At 34.8% G+C, this 18,892-nt stretch overlaps 1 protein-coding gene across 10 annotated transcripts in view; it reads left to right on the top strand.

Moving 5' to 3' along the window:
• The window catches only part of RC3H1 (ring finger and CCCH-type domains 1), a 71,163-nt gene that overhangs the window by 33,864 nt on the left and 18,407 nt on the right, over positions 1-18,892 (top strand). For all 10 annotated transcript variants that reach the window (XM_072733067.1, XM_072733063.1, XM_072733068.1 and 7 more), the window contains exons 3-9: positions 3,562-3,682; positions 4,558-4,797; positions 5,443-5,618; positions 8,609-8,809; positions 11,934-12,066; positions 16,451-16,569; positions 18,549-18,661. In XM_072733067.1, the coding sequence (XP_072589168.1) occupies positions 3,562-3,682; positions 4,558-4,797; positions 5,443-5,618; positions 8,609-8,809; positions 11,934-12,066; positions 16,451-16,569; positions 18,549-18,661 (1,103 nt within the window). The remainder of the gene's footprint in view (positions 1-3,561; positions 3,683-4,557; positions 4,798-5,442; positions 5,619-8,608; positions 8,810-11,933; positions 12,067-16,450; positions 16,570-18,548; positions 18,662-18,892) is intronic.

The following is an 18,892-nucleotide window of genomic DNA, read 5'->3' as shown; positions in this document are numbered from 1 at the left end:
AGCAAATATCCCCTGGTACCTAAATGTAAAAGTCTAGCAATTCTGTTGGTAATACTCTGAAATTTTATGTCTGTATTCTTGAATCTAGTTGTTAGTAATATATTCAGAAGATATCACAAAGCCAAGAAATGCAGGTTTTTGAAAACTAGATATGATTTACTTAAGTAACCCTTTACTAAATTTGCATACTGAGTCTGAAATGCCATGTATTTACCATAAATCATTTTCTGAATAAATATACTAGAACTTTGGATCTGGCCTCATTAATGTTCTCTAGATCAGTCTTGATATAAGCTGCTAAAATGTAGGAAGGTTGATATATTATGTGTGTTGGAGATGAAGAGAACAGTTCTAGAATAGCATATTCAAAAGGAAAACTTATTTATAAACCTCTCTTGGGGATCCCTGGGTGGCTCAGTGGTTTGGCGCCTGCCTTTGGCCCCCAGGGCGCTATCCTGGAGTCCCGGGATCAAATCTTGCGTCAGGCACCTGCCATGGAGCCTGCTTCTCCCTCTGCCCGTGTCTCTGCCTCTTTCTCTCTATCACGAATAAATAAATAAATAAATAAATAAATAAATAAATCAATCTTAAAAAAAAAAAAACCTTGTGATGTCACCAATACTACAAAATATTTGTCAAAAGGGAAAGTGCAATTGATCCTTTTTTGCTTCTTGTACTGAATTTTTCATTTCATAATCAAGTCTCTTAATTTTGAAAATCCCACTGTGACATTTTGGGAAACATTTAAATAGACTCATTAAGGATAATTTTAGAAATATACTGTTTTAATAGCAAATAACCAAAGGTTGCTTTTTTTCATTAAATTGTCTAAAGAGGAACTAACTTTCCATAAAATGAGTAAGACCTTGTTATATCTTAACTGAAACAACTAATGTTAATGATATTTGAGTATGGGGCATTTTATTTCATTATTTTTTTAAGTTTAAATTTTAGGTAGTTAACATACAGTACAATATTGGTTTCTGGAGTATAATTCAGTGATTCATTACTTATTTACAACACCTGTTGCTCATCATAACAAATGCCCTTCTTAATACCCATCACCCATCTAGCCCATCCCTACCCTATGTCCCTCCATCAACCCTTAGTTTGTTTTCTATCTTTAAGAGTCTCTTATGGCTTGTTTCCCTCTTTCCTTTTTTCTTTTCCCACTTCCCATGTGTTCATCTGTTTTGTTTCTTAAATTCCACGTATAAGTGAGATCATATGGTATTTGTCTGTCTCTGACTTATTTTACTTAGCACAGCATATTCTAGTTCCATCCGTGTCATTGCAAATGGCAAGATTTAATTTGTTTTGATGGCTGAGTAATATTGTTATACAAACACACACACACACACACACACACACACACCACATCTTTATCCATTCATCAGTCAGTGGACATTTGGGCTCTCTCCACAGTTTGGCTATTATTGATATTGCTGCTATAAACATTGGGGTGCATGGATCCCTTCGAATTTGTGTTTTTGTATCCTTTGGGTAAATACCTAGTAGTACAATTGTCAGATCACAGGGTAGTTCTACTTTTAACATTTTGAGGAACAAGGATAGGGCATTTTAATCTATAGTAGCCACTATTTTACCTTTAAAGATTTCCTTTAAAAAGCTGTTAGAGTTTATAAATGAATTAAGCAAAGTTGCAGGATACAAAGTCAACACATTAGTTGCATTTTTATTTTTTTTATTTTATTTATTTATTTTTTTTTTAAATTTTTATTTATTTATGATAGTCACAGAGAGAGAGAGAGAGAGGCAGAGACACAGGCAGAGGGAGAAGCAGGCTCCATGCACTGGAAGCCCGATGTGGGATTCGATCCCGGATCTCCAGGATCGCGCCCTGGGCCAAAGGCAGGCGCCAAACCGCTGCGCCACCCAGGGATCCCTAGTTGCATTTTTATACACTAGCAATGAACAATCCAAAAGGAAATTAAAAAAACAAATCTACTTACAGTAAGCATCAAAATAATAAAATACTTAGGAATAAATTTAGCAAAGGAAGTGAACGAATCATGCACTGAAAACTACAAAACATTGCTGAAAGAAATTAAGACAAGTAGCCATTGCATGTTCATGAACTGGCAGACTTAATATTGTTAAGATCATAGTACTACCCAAAGCAATCTACGAATTCAATGCAAGCTCTTTCAAAGTCCCAATAGTGGTTTTTCTTTTTGCAGAAACAACAACAAAAAAACCCATCCTAAAATTCATATCAGAAGGGACCACAAATAGCCAAAACAATCTTGAAAAAGGACAAAGTAGGAGGAATCATACTCCAGATTTTGAAATTGCAAAGCTACAGTGATCAAGACAGTGTGATACTCGTATAAAGACAGACATTTAGATCAATGGAATAGAACAGAGCTCAGAAATAAACCCACACATATGAAATGATTTTTGACAATGTTGCCAAGACCATTCAGTGAGAAAACGACAGTTTTCCCAGCAAATGGTGCTGGGAATATTGGCTATCCAAATACAAAAGAATGAATTTGGACCTTTACCTCACATCATACACAAAAATGAACTCAAAATGAACCAAAGGCCATGTGTAAAAGCTAAAACTACAGAACTCTTCAAATAAAATACAGGCATAAATGTTCATGACCTTAGTGTAGGAGGTGGTTTGTTTGTTGTTTGGTTGGATTTTTTTTTTTTTAGATAAGACATGAAAAGCATAACAAATAAAAGATTAGTTGAACTAAAGACTTAAAACTTTGTGCTTCAAAGGGCACCATAAGGGAGTGAAAGAACAACTCACAGAATGAAAGAAAATAATTGTAACTCATATATCTGAAAGAAAGTTGTGTCTAGGATATATAAAAGACTCATAACTCAATAAAGATCTGAATAGACACCTTACCAAAGAAGATAAACATACAGATGGCAAATGCACTAATGAAAAGTTGCTCAACATTATTTGTCATTAAAGAATTGCAAATTTAGGCAATGAGATTCTGCTACATATCAATTAGAATAACTAAAATCCAAACACAGAGAAATGCTGGTTAGGATGTGGATGAACAGAAACTCACTTATTGCTGGTGAGATTGAAAGATGGTATAGCCACTTTGGAAGTGATTGTATGATTCTATGATTCTGCTTATGGAAAATGTCCAAAATAGGCAACTCCATAGAGACAGAAAATAGATCAGTGTTTTCCTGTGGTTGGTGGGGAGTTAGGAGGAAATATGGGAGAGGGGACTTAAAAGATTATGGCATTCTTTGGAAGGGTGATGAAACTGTTCTGAAATTGTGGTATGGTTGCACAGTTATGAATATACTAAAAACCATTGAATTGTATGTCTTAAATGGGTCACTTATATGGTATACAAGTTTTATTTCAGTAAAGCTATTACAAAACCAAAGTAATCCATTAAATTTTATGTGTTAGTATAGAAAAAGTCTTTTGGAAGAATTCAATAAATTTAGTGGGAGCTTTGATGTCACCACAGTTAGAGTAGCAGTGTATAAAATACACTCAATAAAACGTTAAATTCATGAGTACTCATACAGACCTTTTCTTTTGACCTCAAGGTCCCTGAGCAGCAGCCCATTACTTTGTGTAGTGGGGTTGAAGATACAAAGCATTATGAGGAAGCTAAGAAATGTGTAGAAGAATTAGCATTGTACCTGAAACCACTCAGCAGTGCTAGAGGTAAATCAGAAGCTAAACAAATGTTTATTAAAGATGTTTTTATTACCATAAAAAATGTGGCCTGTAGGGGCACCTGGATGGCACAGTCAGTTAAGTGTCTGACTCTTGGTTTTGGCTCAGATCATGATCTCTCACAGTCAGTCATGAGATTGAGCCCCATGTTGGGCTCTGCACTCAGCTCAGAGTTTACTTGAGTTTCTCCCTCTCCCTGTGCCCTTCCCTCTCCTCTCTAAAATAAATACCTCTTTTTTAAAAATTGTGGGCTGTAAATGAATGCTAATGAAATACACTTATTTATTGTAAATCAAACCTACGAGCACTAAATAATATCATTACAAACCACATCAAATAGGTAAATTTAGAGTTTATGTGATGTTGGAAACATTTGAATGAGTTACAAAAGTGTGAATATACTAGTGGTTTCAGAAGGGCTTTCCATCATTTGACAACTCTGGGTTGCCTGCCTTCTATTCTGTTTTATATTTTTACTGCCTTGCCATTATGGCTTGTTATTTCATTAGAAAGATAAAATTAACCATTATGAAATAATATGCCAGAACTATTATGTTCTCAAGATTCTAGTCTTAAACTAAATATTAATGCTGTCTAACCTTTTTTTCCTTTTTTCCTCCAGGGCTACGATGAATAATGATATATTTAATGTTGTAATGAGTGGTATATTTACATGACATACAGCTTTTGTATATTTTTAACATGCAAATTAGGCTTTATATAATTTTATCTATTATTTAAGCATTCTAGTAGAACTGGAACTATTCATGTATGCATAAGTCAGTCATCCCATCAGAGGAAATTTTTGTGGACTCTAAAACTGCGTTGTAAATCTACATATAACTTTTTACTCTCTTTTAAAGGAGTGGGTCTGAATAGCACTACGCAGAGTGTTCTGAGTCGCCCAATGCAGAGAAAGCTGGTGACTCTGGTCCACTGCCAACTAGTGGAAGAAGAAGGCAGGATTCGTGCTATGAGAGCAGCTCGATCTTTAGGTGAACGGACAGTTACAGAGCTCATTCTTCAGCACCAGAATCCCCAGCAGCTCTCCTCCAATCTCTGGGCAGCAGTCAGGGCTAGGGGCTGCCAGTTCCTTGGACCAGGTATGTGATGAAAGTTTGATATTTGTTATAGTAATAATTCTAGGAGTATGGTGTAAGAACTATAAGTGTGATGTACAAAGGCTGGTTTTTAGCAATATTCTGTTGTTATCAAGAAATACCCCACTTGTGGTGCCTGGTGGCTCAGTAGGTTAAGCCTCTGCCTTCGGCTAAGGTCATGATCCTAGGGTGCTGGAATCATGCCCCGTGTCGGGCTCTGTGCTCAGTGAGGGGCCTGCTTCTCCCTCTCCCTTTGCCTGCTTCCCCTGCTTATGCTTGCTCTCTCTCTGTCAAATAAATAAATAAAACCTTAAAAAAAAAAAAAAGAAATATGCCACTTGACAATCATGGCTTGGGTAATTCCATGTCAGTATTTTAGAGCCTCTAAAACTTTTCTCAATGTCAAAAGTTTTCATTTGAAAGAAGTTTTTCTTGAATGTATTATTTTTATATCTGTCTTAAATATACAGAATAATACAAATTTTGCCCAAAATGGTTAGAAAGTATAACTGTGAATATGTGTTATTATGTTGTGTTGCTCATTGAGTGGTGGTACCTGCAGCAATTACTGAATATTGCCCTTCTAATAAATAGTTTAATCTTATCCTTGCACTTTGACAAATTTTGGTTTTGCCCAACTTTTCCTAGCAATGCAAGAGGAAGCTCTAAAGCTGGTTCTCCTGGCCTTGGAAGATGGTTCTGCTTTGTCAAGAAAAGTATTGGTTCTCTTTGTGGTGCAAAGGTTGGAGCCACGGTTTCCTCAAGCCTCTAAAACTAGCATTGGGCATGTTGTCCAGCTCCTTTATAGAGCCTCCTGCTTCAAGGTATGAACTAATGTTAAATTTCAGCTTAAAAGGAAACATTGTCTTTCCCCCAAACTTATATAGTAATACTTTGAGTTAAATAAAGTTGCCCCCTCAGAAAATTTCAACAATCTTTTTTTTTTTTCAAAAATATAAAAAAAAGATAAGAATGTAGATGGTGTTTTATTAAAGTTAAATCTTGTTATTAAATTTTGTATTTTGGATATTGCACAACATAGATCAAACTGAGGGTTACAGATTTTTATATTTGAAGAGGCTAAAATGCTGTGTTATTTTTCCACCAATACTGTAGGCAGAATTGGTCTGAGCAGAGAGTCATTGAAGCAAGAAGTTTCATTTTGCTATTTGCTCCTGCTGTAATTCCACATACACAGTACTGGAGTTCCATTTGCCATTTCATTTTCAGTGTATATAGTAATGCTGGACACACTCTTTTGTATCTCAGATTGAATCAGCACTACTTCAAATATCCGTGCTCACTATGTATCATTTATCATTCATCCTGTTTTCCTGACTTCTTAATGTCAAGGCTTCTTGCTTCTGACACACACATAACTAGTACTTCATGGACCAGGGAGGCATGCCTCTAAAAATTTTTTTAATTCATACAAACTTTAAGAATAGCCATTCCTGGGTCACTACATCCCCTCATCTGACACTAAAAACTAAAAAATCCTACAATCTATAGTTTATTCTCTCATTTCTGAGAAAGAACGATTCACAAAATCAACAGGGAAACATACCAATTTAATTTTTAAAAGCTTTAAAGCTCTGACTAAATGCCCACATTATTATGTTTCTTTCTAGAGTCAGATTATATATATACTGAATACTGAAAATGAGGTGTGCACTCCAAATCTGCACCCAACTTTGTCCTTGCCTTAGGTGCCTTTGGAACTGTCAGAAACTCTAGCCAAAATAACTCCCAACCAGTTCAGATTGTCACCAAATAACTCATATTTGTTGTAATGATTATGATTGTACAGTATAATCTGGAATACACTTCGGAATGTCTGCTTCCAAAGTTCTTGTTCTCAAATAACAGTACCAGACAGACTCAATATTGCAAGCTTAAAAAATAAAAAGGAAGTCCACCCCTTCTCTGTTAAGAATAATAAGGGGTCCAAAAACCCCAGAATATCCACAGTGAACCTCTCTCAATCCTAATTAAAAGAATTAATAGTAATTGAAAAGAGACTGGAAATTTGTAAAAATCTAATGATTTTTCACTTGGGTCATGATTACTTCCCTTTTTTCATTATACACCTGTTTTCTTCTCTTGCTGGTAATATGTACTATTATCTCCATCATGAAAAGATTTATTTCCTCTCATCACAATAGGTCCATACCCTAAATTTTATTCACTGTGGCAGAGTTTCTGTTAAGTATCTACCAATACATGCCTGTTTCATTTTCTTTGTGGAACTCACATTGGTAGGCATTTTGCATTCTTCCTTGTGGCCATATGTATCGATATAGATATGTTCTAGCTGCATCATTTTAGCATCTCTTTTATTTGCATTTGAAAAACTTTTTCAAACAGGGATAATTCTGTTCCTTCTTAGTACAGTATAGTTCCAGGACTTACTTTAGACATTGCATCTCTTGGAAATCTTTGTTTTTAGTTAAAAGAGAGTTTAGAGAACCAAGTCCAGGGAACCCTAGTATACCATATAGAAAACATTCTGCATTTTAGTAAGGTTTATTAGCCTATATTGAGAGGATATTTTTATACATACACATAGGTATTTCGTCTTTTGATTTGCCTTTGAATTGTGGCAAAATATATTTTGTTTTTGTGACTTTAGTTCTTGATTTTTTTTCATCTATTTGGTCTTTCATGGACTTACCTAACACAATTAATTTTAGACTTTCTTGTAATAAAAATGGAAAACATTTAAAAATATAATATCAGGATGACCTAGAAGTCTTAACTAATAACATGGCTGTAGTTTTCTTTGGTAGAAGAAAAAAAAGGGAATTTTCTACTAGAGAAATTTAAGTCTTTATGGGAATAAAAGGTTAACAGGGTATAATATATACTGAAATATGTTAGGATACAAGTGATCCTGGACTAGAATTAATTATTTTACTTTTATTTCTTGAGCCTTTGGCCTAAATCCAGCTTGACTCAAAATGTAACAATATAGCAAAAATGGTACCTACCTGAAGAAGCTTAGAGAATTAAATGAGTTAATATGTCAGTATGATGGTTAATAAGTTAACACACTGACTAGCACATACTATGGGTTCAATAAAGGTTAGTCATTTTAATTACTAATAGACATTATCATCATCATTATTTTATACTTTCTGTTGGTGGCCCAGACTGCAAAACTCTGGAAAATTAGGCAGAGATTAATCATCTTTAGAATCACACCAGCATCTGAATGAAGCTCTTTCAGTTAGGGGTACCAGGTAGCTTAATGCCAGGCAAGCCCAAGTTTAATAATCTATAGTTATGAGAAAGAAACATACATTTTGTTTTGTTTTATTTTGAGAATAATTGCATGAGTATGTTCCTTTTTTTTTTTTTAAGTCTTTGCTTTATTTGTGTGTATGTATGTGAGTATAGTTGTATATATAGGGAAGTAGGCTCCATATCCAGTGGGGCTTATGCTCATGCCTTGAGACCAAGAGTCACATGCTATACGGGCTGAGCCAGACAGCCTTCTCAAGTATTTTCTTCTTTTCAAAAATGCATATACACACATATACAATTTAAATTCTATATGTGTGTTAAGGGCTATCCAGCCTTGGGATTTTGCTCTATCCCATATTCATTCTTTCAGTAAGACCTATTCACAAATTTTACATCTATGAAGGGGGGAAATGTTTCACAGGCAAAACTGTGTTCCACTTTAATCTTGCTATCATTGCTAAAAGAAATTTGTTATTTTAAAAATTGTATGTTCTGTATATGTGTTCATATAAAGTATAAACTCATTTTGTTTTTTACCTGACTCATGAGATTATGTGTGTCTTACTAGGTCACCAAACGTGATGAAGACTCTTCTTTGATGCAACTGAAAGAAGAGTTTAGAACCTATGAAGCTCTGCGGCGAGAACATGACTCCCAGATAGTGCAAATTGCTATGGAAGCAGGCTTACGAATTGCACCAGACCAATGGTCCTCTTTGCTTTATGGAGACCAGTCTCATAAGTCTCATATGCAGTCAATTATTGACAAGGTAGACCCTTTTTTGTTTTTTACTTCTTGGACGAATCTTGTAGTTTTGGTAATTCATGATTTAGTAACCTATTTACTAAATATATGTTAAAGGGAATACCATGTGTCAGGCTCTTTTAAATTACATTATCTGGAGCTGAGTATTCCAACTAGGCACTAGTCATAGAGTAATGCCAGTTTGTTTACATAAGGGTTTTTTTATTTGATATATTTGACATCATTAATATAAGATTTGATTTATCCAGCACTCTCTTGTATTCTTCTGAGAGTCTTCATCTCTATTATTGTTGCCTCCCTCCCTTCTTGTTTGGTCCCCTGAGTTGTAGTCATTGTGTGTGTTAAATCCATTTTCTGAATGCCTTCATTGTCTTCCTGTAACAGCCATTTAAGAGTCTGGAAGATGTATACATTGAGGTTTCTTATGATTCTCAGCCACAATAATTTCACATAATAAGTTACCAATCATTTTAGATTTGATCAGATTTTCAATAAACATAATTCTACTTTATCTGTTCTTTGTTATGATTAAAAGATAACGAGAGTATACACGGTCAGGCTCCATTGTTTGTTGCTTAGTCTAAGTGCTGTATTTAATTCTGTTAAAACTGGGGCAATCCTATAATTGTTTTTGTTGTAATTCAACATGAAGTATATGAAAGTATGAAAAAGTCTCAAAGCACCATTTAAAAAATATATATATATAATAGTATTAACTTTTACTGCTTTACCTTAAATACTTATAACCAGAGAGATGATTATACTTTAGAGTCCACCACATTTAATTTAAAGAAATAAGATCAAGATATAAGGGTATTTCAAATATATTACCGTGTAACACTTACTGAGAACTTGCTGGTGCCTGGTGGTTTAAAATAATCCATTTAATCTTTTCAATAGCTCTGTATTGTCCCAAAGAGATAGATTAAGTACATTTCTCCAGAGTCACATAGGTAATCGGTGGTAGGGCTGGATTTGAAGTTGGGTATACTGAATTCAGAATCCATGTTCTTAACCACTAAACCTTTCCAGACTATTCTGTCACTTTTGTTGTTGTTGTTGTTACTTCTAAAGATAGGTTTATTTGAATGAGTGGTGTATTGATGTCAAAGGACAATTGGGAAAATGTGATTTTTCAGTATAATGTGTATTACTTGTTTTGTCCTATAAATCTTTTTAGATACCTTTGCCCAAACTTTACCTATAACTCCTCTAAGTCTGCAGTTATGTAATTGATTGATTATAATGTATTGAAACCTTAGTAATGATCTCTTAGAGGAGTAATTTTCTACCTCTGAAGAGAAACTTGGCTCGCTTTTATAAAGATTCTGCAAGGAGGTTGACCTTTTTGTGCGAACTAGACTATATAATTTATCCTGTAACAGTATCTTCCCATCATGAGCAATAGTTTGAATGTAATATCCAGCAACCTTCTTACAAGAAACTGGTAAACAAACTTTGCAATGTGTGTGGCACTTTATCATCTAGAGCAGTAAAACTTTCTGTGGTGATGAAAATGTTCTATATATGCAGTCTAATATGGTGATCACTAGCCAGCCATAGCTGTTTAGCACCCAAACGTGACTGTGCAACTGAAGAGCTAAAAGCTACAATTTTATTTTATTTAGTTAATTTTAACTTAAATAGCCACATGTTGCTGCTGGCTACTGTGTTGGACTGTAAAGAGAATTTATTAAAAGTGATATGAAAATCAAATAATCATAGTAAATTATTGGATAAACGTGAATTATAAGTTCACAAGAGAAAATATATGTAATTGGTAAGATAGAATATAGCTCCAATAATAATTGGAGGTAAATACACCCAGGGGAAATTAATGGACTGTCCTGTGTGTGCCTCAGTGCTTGCTGCTCAGTGATTTTTTTTTTTTTAAACTGGCATAACAGATATTAAATTAGCAAAAGAGACGTCTATTGCCATACGTTGCTGATGGTTTATAAAATGCATTATATATCTTTTGGGAAATAACTTACCAGTAAATAAATACTCAAAATATTCATATCCTTTGATCAAATTTGCTATTCCCAGGACCTTATTATAAGGAAATAATACAAACTTCCAAAAAGGTTATGAGTTTATAAGTGTTAATCACCACATTATTTATAAAGTAGAAAATAAGCAGATGGTTAAAGAATTTATCTCTGCTCAGAACATGGTTATATGGCCATTAAAATTAGTTATTTCAAGACAGATACTCTCTTCAGCTGATAAATAACATTTAGCTTCTTTAAAAAAAAAAGTAGTGAAACATTTTTATTAAGTCTCAGTGATGAACACATGGGTATTGTCATTATTTTTAAACATTTTGAAATATTTCATGATAAAAATGATTAGCATTATAAAAATGTTTTTGTTCTAATATTAACAGTAGCCAAACCCATAAGTTTGTAAATGGCTGATTAGAAGTGTATAAAAAGCATGCAAAGATGAAAAAATTGAATAAAGGCATGTCAGCATTCAGATGAGTTATTTTTCATGTTTCTTAATATGTATGCTTTTTTATTTTTTTTATTTTTTTATTTTTTTTATGTATGCTTTTTTAAAAAGAATTACCTCTTAAAAAGTGACCTTTTAGAGGAGAAAAATTCTTCCAAGAATCCCAAACCATTATAAAATTCTGAGTTGGCGTGCCTTTTGAAATTATTTAGTTCATATAGCAGATGGACTTCAGATTGAGTTCATAAAGGTTATATCTGGTGTCGTGATATAAGCTCAGTTTGAGTTCAATTTCATTGTTCTTGGTATTGTATAACATTTCTAGATTCTAAATTTCAACTATTTGGAAGCACTCCCAAGAGCCAAGCTAATATAGTGCCCTAAGAACATAAGATGGAAAGGGTAAACTTCCAAATTGAGGAATTGAGAAAGGTCTCACATTTGAGGAAAGTGCCATCAGGGAGAAGAAAGTTTACCATCTGCCAAGCAGTAAATGCAGGGAAGTGTGAGGATTGTTCAAGCACCAGTAATCCAGTCAGGCCAAAGCCTAGGATGTGTTGCAGGATAAAATTAAATGTAATAAGTTGCAAAAGTGACTGCAATATTTTAAATAGTCTTTTCTTTAAAAGGATTATCTGGTTTTTGGAAAGTTAATATTTATCTTTTTTAAGTTGCAGACCCCAGCCTCTTTTGCACAAAGTGTTCAGGAATTAACAATTGCTCTCCAGCGAACTGGAGATCCAGCAAACTTGAACCGACTAAGACCCCATTTGGAGCTATTGGCAAACATTGACCCTAGTCCAGGTAAATAAACCCAAGGGAAATTAATAGACTGTCCTGTGTGTGCCTCAGTGCTGCTCAGTGATTTTTTTAAATTATCTTCTGTTACATTCCCTAAGAAATTCCCAGAGTAGTTATTTCAGACCTTTGACATTGTATTTAAGTTTCTGGCCCTAATCTTGTCCATCTATCTCTTTATTACTTCAACTAATATTTATTTAAAGCCTTTTTACTGTACTACTCACTTCATCAGGGAGATAGGCTCACTCTGGAATCCTTTGTTTTCTCTTTTTCATGTCACAAAATTGTGCTGTATTTATTATTCTCATCTGTTTGACAAAACAAAAGTTCTCTAATTTTTTCTATATCCTACGTCCTTAGTTGATTTATCCTGGTCCCATTTTTTTGTCTCTCTGTGATAGTAATGTCTCGTTCATCAAGTATCTTCATATTTCTTAACTTTTGTCAGCCCTTTTCTTTCTCCTTGCCCCTTGACCTGAAAATCACCCAACCTTCTTTTTTCACATCTACAGTATTTTAGCTTGTGTCCTGTTGCTGTCCCTGTGTTTTATTCCTGCTCCTGAGCTAAAACTCTCTTAACATTCACAAGTAATCTCCCAGCTTCAAATTCCAAAGGCTTCTTCTCATTCTTCAAATGACTTGATTTCTCTTTAGCATTTGATAATATTGTTGACTAATTCCTCATTATAGAAACTCTCCTGATATCTTTCTGTACTCTCATAGTTTCCTTCTGACTCGACTAAATCCTGCTGCTGTCTTATTTTGACCACTTTCCTTTCCTGCCCACTAAGGAGTAGGCCACTTGTGTTCTTGGAATTTTGTTTTCCTTGCATTCTGTTGATGATGGTCAGTCATTCCCAGCATTGGTACTACTCTCTGCAGAGAATGGACTCATGACTATCTCTATCACTGTTCTCTCTTTATTACTCCTCCTTACTTTCCCAGATGCTTTCTGAGACTCATCATCTTCTCTGTGTTCTTCAAAGCAAATTCTTCTTCACTTGATACTACCTCTTCCTCTTCTGTGTCTCTCTGTTAAATGACCTCATTGTCTGAAATATTTACACTTAAAACCCAAATCTTTTATCTTAGCTCATATCTTTTCCTTTTACTTGCTCTGTATACCATTTCAGACAACGGGATCTATCTGTTCTTTCCAACATATCCCTCTTCCATGCCAGTTAATACTGCATTGGTGAGCGCCTTATTTTTCCTGAAACTGAATGCCTTCTGTTTTCCTCTACTCTTAATTCTTTCAGTCGAGTCCACTTAACTGCTGCAAAATAAATCACATCTCTGATCTTATTTCTGTGTTCTTAAACTTTCAGTGACACCCCATTGCTTATCAAAGAAGGTTTGGAACTCTTTTGACAGTAGCATTCAGGGCCCTCTTAATTTTTTTTTTAATCAATCTACCTTTATAGAATTTACTTTGAAAATTGCTTAATCAAACCAGGTCAGATATATTCCTAGAACACATTCATTTTTCTTTTTTCACTATTGTGCTTTGCTTATTCTGAGCAATCAGAAGAGCACTTCCACAAGTTCACCACCACATTAATGACCAATCTATTTATTTGTATCCATGCCAATATATTCTGCTCTCCTTGTGTAACAGTGGATAAACTGTACCTCTAAGCTAAGACCCCTCTTTCTTCTCATGTTCTAATATCTTGTCAAGTATAGTATTCCAATATCTTCTGTTTCTTAGATCACCAAGTTTCCTTCTCTACTAGAGTATTTCTGTCAACATACAAACACTGTTATTTCTGTCATCATAACCCACTTTTGACAACAATTGCCATCCATTACTATGCTATCCCCTCCCCCCCTTTTTAATATGCTCTTGAACTCACTCCAGTCAGGCATTTATCTCTGTTGTTCGAAACTGCTTTGTCAGGGTCACAGGTGACTTCCATGTAGTTAATTCCAGACATGAATTTTTGGTTCTCATTTTATTTGGCCTATTAAATGCAGCATTTAATATTGTCATTTACTTTTTGATCCTCTTAATACTTTCTATTTAAGATTTTATTTATTTGAGAGAGAGAAAGCCACAGACAGACCATGAGCTGAGGGGAAGAGGTAAAGGGAGAAGCACACTCCCTGCAAGCAGGAAGCCTGATATAGGGCTCTATCCCAGGACCCTAGGATCATGATCTGAGCGAAAGTCAGATGCTAACCTATTGAGTCACCCAGGCGCCCCCAGTCTTAACACTTTTTTCCCTTGGCTTCCAGGCCACCACACTTTCCTCCTTTCCTTCTCATTTTATTAGACCCTCCTTTGAGCCTCTTTTGCTAATTTCTCATCTCCATAGCCTGTCACTTTTGGATTGCTCCCAGAGTTTAATCCATGTATCTCTTTTCTAATTATACCCATTCCCTAAAGAATATCATCTAGTCTCATAACTTTAAATATTATCTTTATGACTCACAAATTTACTGTTTTTCATCAGTTCTGAAGCCTACATTTCTTTTGATCTTGGTGTTTTTGAAATTGAGATGGTTCTGTATAGGTAATGATGTGGTAATTTAATTAACAATCTTTTTCTATTTTGGTAGCACATAAAATAATGGTGTATGTTGCAATTGATTTAGAATCTGTGAAACATGTAGTATATCTGGATCAAACCTTCTTCCTGAATTCTTTTGTATATCTACCTGCCTGCTGAACATCCAGCAGGCCTACTTGAATATCTAATAAGAATTTCAAACTTAATTGGTCCAAAAGTGAGTTCCAGGCACCGCCCTCATCCCACCTCCCCTTCCTTTTAGTGGCAGGTCCAACCTTCCATTTCATTTCCTTACGCCAAACACCTGGGAGATCTCAACTCTTCTTTCTCACATGTGGTACATCTGATCTAACAACATACCCTGTAGGCCTTTCCCTTTAAAATCCATCTGGACTCCTCCTGCTTGTCACCTTCACTGCTACCATCCTCATCTCTCATCAGGGATTACAGAATAGCCTCCTATTGTCGGTCTGGTTTTAGCATAGGAACTAGAGTGCTCCTTTTACCCTTCTCAAAAATTCTCCCGAGCTGAGTGAGCCCTGTGTTCAGCTCCATGCTAAGGGTGGAGTCAGCTTCAGATCCTCGCCCTCTCCCTGCTCACATGCACACGTACACTCTAACTCTCTCTCTCTCTCTCTCTAAAAATAAATAAAATCTTAAAAAAAAAAAATCTCCAGTGCTTTCCATTGTTCAGTTTTGTCAATGTATCCACAAGGCACACTCATTCTCTTTTTTTCAGGTCTTTTATCAGATATAACCTTCTCAAGGAGACATTCTCAGGCCACACAGTCCAATATTTTACACAGATCTGTCCCATGCCCCTTCTTCGCTCTATTTATTCAAGTCATCATTATCAAAATTGTTTTTATTTCAGTTATTTATTGTCTGTCTCCTCTCTTGGGTATGATGTTTTTTTGTTTTGATCCTGTTGCTTCCTAACAAATAGAACAATACCTGGGACTTAGTAGGTGTTCCAAACAATACTTTTTTGTATGACTGTTCTCTTCACCTTCTCTATATCTTCTTTTTTTTTTTTTTCCCAAGTGAAACTCCATGTGTCCTTCAAAGCCTCATTTACGTGCCATCACCTAGAGAGGTCTTTCACAGTGTCTCCAATAGGAAGTCATCTCTATATTTGCATTCTTACTTCTTTTTATATTTTTTCTTAAAGAACATTTCATATTTGTGGTTTTTTCCTTTATAAAATCACAGCACTGGCACTGGACAAATGCTAAATGAAGAGAATGTATAGCAGAGTTGCTTTATATAGTGACTCTTCTATTAAACTTTTTAACCATTTTGTATACCAATACTTGATTTATACTGAATTTGAGAATGGACATTACAAAATGGCTAGTCTACAGTTAAGTTTTTTTTGGTCCACACAATGTTGGTCTGCATAATATTCTAAAATTTTTAGGTCCTGACACTTTAAACTGGGTGATTTTACATGAAAATCTTAAAGTTTAGTCTTCCCTGGGAAACAGCGGTGTGTCTGGCAGTGCCCGCCTTGCCTCATCACATAACAGCAATCTGCTAAAGTTGAATAGTAACCATAACCTTAGATGTAGGCCATACTCTCCAGTTCAGCACACTCCCTGTCTCTGTGTTGTCATTTCCAATACTAAGAGTCTAATGATGGTTGCCATTTATTGTCTGGCCTGCTTATTTTCTTTGTTACCTTCCCTATCCCTATAGTTATTTTAGTTTACAATCCATTCCTTTAAATGATGTTTGGGTGAATAAGTTATTACCTGATAAGTTGTATGAAACCTAACTTGATTTCACTGAAGGGCTGACAGTAACTGTTTTTTAGTTTAATATGACAAATATCGAATAACATCATTTAAAAATTTTTTTAATTTGTTGTGTAGATGCCCCTCCTCCTACTTGGGAACAGCTGGAAAATGGACTGGTTGCTGTGCGTACTGTGGTACATGGGCTAGTAGACTATATCCAGAACCATAGCAAAAAGGGAGCAGATCAACAGCAGGTAAGGGGGAAGTTTGAAACTTAGAAGTAAGCCACTATGGTTGTTATAACAGATACAAACAAAGCCAACAAGATGACATGAATATTTTGAGACTCTGACTATAGAAACTCTAAATTAGTTTAGCATGGTTAACAGCCAGCTTAATGGATTAGTGTAGTAATTTTAACTGACAACAATGGAATTAAATAACCCTGTTGGTCTTCTGCTGTACTGGAGTCATTTTTCACATATAGCAGCATTTGATTGTGCTAAAGATTATATGTTAAAATAAAATTATTCTCTTTGGTTACTATTACATTTTAGTTCGACAGTCAGTTTTTTTGTTTTGTTTTGTTTTATATATATATCAGTTTTTAATGCTGTATTTGTTTAGTACTGTTCACATATTTGTAAATGCTTTTTCTCTAGTAGTAGTTCAACATTTTTTTATTCATATAATGTGTATTATACAAGTGGGCCAAATTTTCCTCAAATACTTTTAAGTGAAGTATATGGCAGTAAAATGTAATAGCTTATGTTATGGCTACAGTGTTTCATTTTTCATTTTACCTCAGTAATTTTATTTTGCCTTCAGGATTTATGTTAGGTTGACTAGGTCTTTTATTTTGCAATAGTGAGCTTGTGAAATTAAAACCTTGTTATTAATTTATCTGGGTCAGGTAAATACTAAAAATAGATTATTCAATATTGCTTTTTTCTTTGAGGGGCAAGGAACACGAAAAGTATCCTGCTAAATAGGGGGTGGTACTTGGCTGACTTGGTCAGTAGAGCATGTGACTCTTGATATCTGGGTTGTGAGTTTGAGCCCCCATGTTGGGTATAGAGATTACTTAAAAATAAAATCTTTTTTAAAAAAGTGTCTTGCTGAGTAGAATAATATGGATACAATTTTCCTAAATAAGCACAGACCAGACTTTATGATAAGAAATAAAAGATTAAAAACTTATTTTGAACTCTGTATTCCATTAGACATTACGAAGAATGTAAGAAAAATAGTAAGATTAATCTTTAAATTCTGTCAATAGGTGATAAAATGCAAATTTCAAATTTCCTTTAGCTTAGTATTATGTTTGGTAGCTCATTGACTTCCTAATCCATCATGTCTTAGACTGGAAAATAATAATAATATAATAATTTTCATTTGCACTTTTAGAGTTATTGTAGGTCCTTGATATGTTCTTCTGCATATCAAGAATTGGTTATAGAGGGGTGCCTGGATTCCAGAGTCCTAGGATCAGCCCCGAGTTGGGCTCCCTGCTCAGTAGGCTGCCGGTTTCTCCCTCTGCTCCTCACCCTGCAGGTGCTTTCTCTCTCTTTCTCAAATAAATAAATAAATAAATAAATAAATAAATAAATAAATAAATAAATAAAATCTTTAAAAAGAATTGGTTGCAAAGTATTTTTCAGTTATAGAGCCTATAGTAGATTTGTGTTCTAGGAAAACCTAATTGTAAATATGGCTATACGAAACATTGTCCAAAACAAATATTAGAACACATATTAAACATTTGAAAGCCCTAAACTCTAGTGGTTTGTTTGTCCATTATAAAATCTGAAAAGAAAATCATAAAGCTGTCATGAAATTTAATCCAGGATTTTTTAAAAGATTTTATTTATTTGAGAAAGAGAGCGAGCAGAGAGCACAAGTGGGGAAGTTAGGAAAGGGAGTAGACTCCCCCACTATCAGGGAGCACCATGTGGGGCTCCAGGACCCCAAGATCATGACCTGAGCCAAAGGCAGACACTTAACTGACTGAACCACCCAGGCGCCCCTAATCCAGGATTTGTATGATACTACATATTTGAGAATTAATGCCAACATACCAAAAAAATCAGGACCCTGTTCTTTATAATTAATTTCTTTTTGAACTCTGAAACTTCTGACAGAATGACTTTATAACAATTTTTGCTCTGGGCCATCTAGGTAATTGTGTGAGTTAGTTTAAATCAGTGTCTAATGTTTTTAACTTTGGTCTCAGCCCCCACAGCATAGCAAATATAAAACATACATGTGTCGAGATATGAAGCAGAGAGGAGGATGTCCTCGTGGGGCCAGCTGTACATTTGCACACTCACAGGAGGAACTGGAGAAGTAAGTATGAAAGTTATTAAACTCAACCTTCTAATAACTTGTTATGAAATAAGGTAGAATTGCTGAGTAGAAGAATTTGCCACTGTTAAGAAATAGAAAAGGAGTAGTTGCATTCTCTTTAATGAATGGGAAATGTTTAGAGAATAATACAGAATTTTAAAAAACTGAAGCAGTTTCTTCAGCTTTGATTATATTGTACACAAATAGGAAACTAAATATAGAAGTGAATCA

Source organism: Vulpes vulpes, chromosome 13 (genome assembly GCF_048418805.1).
Source record: "Vulpes vulpes isolate BD-2025 chromosome 13, VulVul3, whole genome shotgun sequence".
Lineage (NCBI taxonomy): Eukaryota > Metazoa > Chordata > Mammalia > Carnivora > Canidae > Vulpes > Vulpes vulpes.
Note: the sequence above shows the minus strand (reverse complement) of the source record. Positions and strands in the feature narration are given on the sequence as shown.